Source organism: Asterias rubens, chromosome 5 (assembly GCF_902459465.1).
Source record: "Asterias rubens chromosome 5, eAstRub1.3, whole genome shotgun sequence".
NCBI classification, from domain to species: domain Eukaryota; kingdom Metazoa; phylum Echinodermata; class Asteroidea; order Forcipulatida; family Asteriidae; genus Asterias; species Asterias rubens.
In genome coordinates this window covers 22,472,684-22,478,831 of record NC_047066.1, presented here as the reverse complement: position 1 = coordinate 22,478,831, position 6,148 = coordinate 22,472,684, and the positions used below count along the sequence as shown (strand labels likewise).

The window sequence follows — 6,148 nt, the reverse complement described above, 5'->3', positions numbered from 1 at the left end:
AAGATGTCAGAGCAGTACGGATTTTTTTTATTTTTTTTTTTATTGTACAGTAGTATATAGGCATAATGTCATTGCTAGACTTGTCTACCCATCGTCTGAAAACAAGTTCAAATGTCGAACGATTTTGACTTCAGAAAAGAAGACCAAAGTAACTTATAAAACCAATTCATTCATCAAATAATAATTTATATTAATAAAAATACCACATCACAGTTACCAAGTAATTAAGTTTTAATTTTTAGGATTTTCTTTTAAAGGTAAGGCCTTTTTGTGCTTATTATTTCGTACTGTGTGTCACCACCTTTTTCGTGGGGGGGGGGGGGGGGGCGTTTCATAACATTTCAATATTTTATTAGAAAATAATTAAGGAAACTCGTGATGGTCATTGGTATGGGATAAGGTGAACTGATGTCCAGGTATAGTGTTAAGCAGTGCACTTTTATGTAGTCATATGGGAACGTGTTTGAGAGACACTCACGTCCGCGAGCTGTCTCTCCCGTTCAGACGGTCCTACTTCCTTCATTTTCAAGACAGACTTCAACAACCCTTAACTGTCAACTTTGGAAGTCTTGCGCCCGCCTCATCACAACACGGCAACGGACCAGGCTATTATTCTTATATTGAAATTTTACTGATGAAATGTCACCGGTTCGTCATGAGCTCATTAGCATTAATTTTAATATTGTTGACGTGGTTGAGTCGACGGTAGCCAATGATTTAAGAGCTAGGTAGGGGGACAATGAGAGATTTAAGTGGTAAAGCTGCCACTCACTTTAGCTTTGATGTATTTTTCGCGCCAATGGCGGGCCTGTAGCCAGCCCCTATCACTAATGTCCACAGCCTAAGGGCCAGCCCCTTTTCGAAATGACCGACTCTACACTATATCATGACTTGTCTCCTTTACTACGAATTGTTTTGGTTCTTCTTGGATCAGTGTACACTGATCATCTACTGTGAACAACCTCAACTCTTGTTAGATTGTCAGCGTTTCAAACCTTATCAAGCTTTACTGGGCCGTGTATGTGACTGTGATACACAAAATTAGTGTACCACTGTGTACTTAACACGCCACTGATTCCACACGCCAACTGTAGGGATAGAGAGTAGACTTGGATGCCGACATCGCACGGACGTTGCCCCAGCACCACCGGTTGTGTCTCTGTTGACCCGCCGGGCCAGCGGTCTGCAACGGTACCCCACATTGACTCCAGCGAATGGTGTAAATTTACTTAATGATTGGCACTGCTCTGTAAATCTCTTCAAAAAGCTTTCTTGAATAGATTCTTGCGTGGGAATCAAAGAGGAAAATCGACTTAATTCGGCCGTCCCTCTTGACATCGTTGACAGTCGTTGCATCTTCAAGATCAGCTATACTTGCTATAAGAACAAACACAAAGCAGCAACTTATAAAAGGAGAGGTTGGGTTTACCAGGGAGGCGGTAGTTACCCTTAATTTGAGTCTTTTTGGCTATGGATTTGAATCAAACGGACCAAAATCCACTGTCACCCAGGGCTAACCGATTCAGCATAGCATCACTGATTTCTCCGGAGGATCGCGGTGTGGCCGAGGAGGCCTTAGCGGCAGTGAACGGGACAAGTTGTACCGGCGTCTCGCTACAGAACACGGCCAACGGCTTGCTGGCAGACGCGCTGGGTGATACAGCAGGAGATTGGGGAGTGCGCTACACATCAGATCTTCATACAATGGAAGGTTTGTTATTCAATACCAAATACATATAAATATTGACATTGTGGATTTGTCTTGCAGTATTTTAATTCCCTCTCAAGTAAACATATTTACTACTCATTGAGTTGTCCTTGTTCAAGCACATATTAGACAAATAACATTTTAGTCATCTCCCGTTAAAACGTTCCACAAATAATTGTTTAGATATTTTATAAAAATTGGATATGATATTTAATAATTAGGCAGGCATGTCTTGATTTGTGAATGTAATTAATGAAATCTATTGACTTCTATAACATGGATATAGAATTTTACCTCCATGCTTGTACGATTTGCGAACAATGACAAAAATACTTTGATTATAACTCAATGCGGCCATGATGGCGTCAGAAGTCATTTTCTCGTTTTAGGAACATCACTTGTTCTATAATCTGAACATGTTTCATTAATCAATTCATATACTCCTTTACGATGACAACAAATTGTTTTGTTGTGGGCATGTTTCTAATTACATTATTAATTTACAGAAACAAACCTGTTTTCTGTAGATTTGTTTGACATTTCTTTGTAGTTATTTCGTACGGTTGGTGTTGTTGCTTTGATCGTGACAACTAACTATTTGTATGTACTTATAACTGTCAAATTAAACTGAAATTATTTTGGTTAGACGAAATTGTACGTTGACATTTTTCCTCTGACCCAGTAAGACACATTGTGTAATAACTTTGGCCAGCCTACCTATCCTTCTCTAATTAGCAACAATCCTAAATCAGGCCTCAGCATTTTGTTATGGATCTAGATCTATAGAGAGTAACAGGTTCCTTTAGACTCTTAAAGTGTTGGTTTAATGACCAGCAATCCGCCTAATGTTTGGATAAGTTGAATAAAATTGAATAAGAATCGAGCAGAATTGCATTATAACCAAACGAAGATTTGAAACAAATCTTGGAAAACCACGTTTTATAATTTCTAAAGATAGGCCTACTTTTTAAAGATAAATTTTTCATTTTAAATTGTCTATTCCTACCTCCATTATTATCCAACATGAACAAAGTGCAGATACAACCCCCTGGTTAAAGACAGTGGACACTATTGGTAAATGTCAAAGACCAGTCTTCTCACTTCCTGTTTCTCAACATATGCATAAAATAACAAACCTGTGAAAATTTGAGCTCGATTGGTCGTCGGAGTTGCGAGATAACTATGAAAGGAAAAAACACCCTTGTCACACGTTGTGTGCTTTTAGATGGTTGATTTCGAGACCTCAAATTCTAAACTTGAGGTCTCGAAATCAAATTCGTGGAAAATTACTTCTTTCTCACATACTACTCCACTTCAGAGGGAGCCGTTTCTCACAATGTTTTATACCACCAACCTCCCCCCATTACTCGTTACCAAGTAAGGTTTTTTGCTAATAATTATTTTGAGTAATTACCAATAGTGTCCACTGCCCTTAAAGATGAGCAAACGCGCAACGGGAATTTTGAAATAATTATGATTTACGATTTGAAAACAAAACCTATAACAACTAGATTACGTGATTTGTTTAAAAGACTATTCCTTCAATATTCTGAGTGTATTTTAAACTTTTTTTTCTTCACATTTTAAGTTCATTTTTTTTTCTCTAAAATATTGCTACCAAACAGAAACCCTATATGGGAACCTTTCACTGCCTTTATAAACAAACTACAAAAATGACATTGTTTGTTTGGGGAGGTGATCGAATGCAGGAGTGACTTCTGAAATGTGTATCGTAGGTCAACAATCATGACTTAAATGCTGATCCTCAAACCAAAGATTCTGACTATTTCTCCTTTTCACTGTTATTAGTCTGAATTTCACAATTAAATGCATGCACAGTTTTAGTTGTCTGAAGGCTTGTCTCTCCTTGTCTCTCCTTGCATAACATTCACTGAAACTTCTCACCAGCAAATTTTAATTATGTGTAAATACTGTAAAAGATGCATTCTTGACAACCCTTTCCTCGTCTAGAATATTATGACATAATAATTATTAATATACAGGGATTCTACAAAGAAAATTGAGGTTTTTTAATTTGTACATTTGCACGACGAAAGGTTTAGGGAAGGGGTGAAAAGGGTTGACTGTAAAACAAACGGCAGATTTTCCTAGACTGACTCATAGGTATTGAGTGATGGTTTGTACATGCTCTTTAAAGGGAATGTAAACCTTCACACGTTTTATACAAGTGAAAATGTAATTAAGAAACACCCGAACATTCCCAGTTAAAGAAGTCTTAACAGCTATTTTTAATGAGCTGTGACATCTACAATTTGCCTCTGTGAGACTTGGTTAGTCAGATCGGTAATCAGTATTCAATCTTTCAGTTGGTCTCTTTCTTTCCGGTGTCCCTTTATGTGTAACATTGTTTAAAGACAGTGGACACTATTGGTAAATGTCAAAGACCAGTCTTCTCACTTGGTGTAACTAAACATATGCATCAAATAACAAACCTGTGAAAATTTTAGCTCAATTGGTCGTCGAAGTTGCGAGATATGAATGAAATAAAAAAAAAACACCCTTGTCACACGAAGTTGTGTGCTTTCAGATGCTCGATTTCGAGACCTCAAATTCTAAACTTGAGGTCTCGAAATCAAATTTGCAGAAAATTACATCTTTCTTGAAAACTACGTCACTTCAGAGGGAGCCGTTTCTCACAATGTTTTATACCATCAACCTCCACCCATTACTCGACACCAAGTCAGGTTTTATGCTAATAATTATTTTGAGTAATTACCAATAGTGTCCACTGCCTTTAAAGGCAGTGGACACTAGGTACTCATAATATTACTTGGTAACGAGTAATGGAGAGCTGTTGAATGATAGTATAAAACATTGTGAGAAATGGCTCCCTCTGAAGTAACGTAGTTTTCAAGAAAGAAATAATTATCCACGAATTTGATTTCTAGACCTCAGGATAAGATTTTATGTCTCGAAATCAAGCATCCGAAAGCACACAACTTCGTGCGACAAGGGTGTTTTTTCTTTCATTATTATCTCAAAACATCGACGACCAATTGAGCTCAAATTTTCACAGGTTTGTTATTTTATGCATATGTTGAGATACACCAAGTGAGAAGACTGGTCTTTGGCAACTACCAATAGTGTCCACTGTCTTTAAAGCCAAATAAGACAAGAGTCAAGAGCATCTTAAAACAACTGAGTAAACAGTGTTACGCGTAATAAATATGTTATTACTAATTAAAGTTTTTATAATTTTGTGGTTTAATTTTAGTGATAATAATCATATCTGCAATTTGTAAATGATGAGGAATATGTTTTTCAATCTAGAAGAATGATGACTATTGAAGACTGGTAAAAGGTTTGTAACTTTTGAAAGCCCAACTTGAAAGTCTCCACTCACTTGTTCACTTGAACAATACACATGCAATAAGTGCATATAACCTATAACTAGGCTCCTCTATTTTCTTGTATACCCGCCCCTTCCCACAAATATGAGTCAATTACTATTTTTATCCGAGAACCGTTTGTCCCAAATTGCAGACAGAAATAACCAAATTGTGCTTGGGACACTGACCAAAACTTAGAAATCGGTTACTTTAGGTTAGCACCTTGTTTACATAAAAAAAAGAGAATAATATTTGAAATAGAGTACAGTAGTTAACACAACTGGATGTTTTCTTTTTCAAATAAAAAAAGTTTGTTTCAACCTTTAAACACAACAGAGCATTGTGAAGCACCTTTTCATCGAAATCAAAATGCTGAAAAGAGCAAAACCAATGGAGCTTAACAACAACAAATTACATCTGATACAAATAAGTTGTAAGAGATTTTTTGAACGATGTCAAAGAGTTACATTTTCTGATGCGTACTGGGAGGTTGTTCCATATTCAGGGAGCATTAAAGGAGAATGCGTGACTTTAATCAATTAATAATAAAAACAAAATCAAAACAGTACAATCCGAAGAGCAGTGGATGACCAGTAAGCCTCACTTTTTGTTCCACAGATTTACCACTGTGTCTCCTCTTCATGTATTTATTTTATTTAGTTATTGATGAGCCGCCAATTAGAGGAAATGATATATAATGAATGACGTCATTTTATAACGTTGCAATCGAATGCATTTTTTTATCAGAGTTTTAATCGAATCAACATTTTTAAGGAATTGAATTGAAGTAGACAAATATTAAATTGAATTCAGCCTCCATTACGTTGTCCATCCCACTCCTACTAATTATTATGTGGTGTTATTCTGGCCAAGTACTTTGGTTGGGATAGACCTTTTAGGTGAAATCTTTCTCTCGTCCAGACTACACACAGACCTGTCCACATTGATTTCTCCTTACAATGTTGAGTATCACCATCCGGGGAGGATCCTTATCACCTCGTTCTCACGCTAAGGACCCCACCGCGGGTAGGAGAATACTTGTATCTGTATACCACACAGAGCAAGCCCAAATTGAGTATCCATGTAAAAT

At 36.9% G+C, this 6,148-nt stretch overlaps 1 protein-coding gene across 1 annotated transcript in view; it reads left to right on the top strand.

Moving 5' to 3' along the window:
* Positions 1-609: 609 nt before the first annotated feature.
* Positions 610-6,148, top strand: part of LOC117290745 (T-box transcription factor TBX1-like) — a 28,566-nt gene continuing 23,027 nt past the window's right edge. The window contains exon 1 of the mRNA XM_033772293.1: positions 610-1,711. Coding sequence (XP_033628184.1) covers positions 1,471-1,711 — 241 coding nt within the window. The 5' untranslated portion in view covers positions 610-1,470. The remainder of the gene's footprint in view (positions 1,712-6,148) is intronic.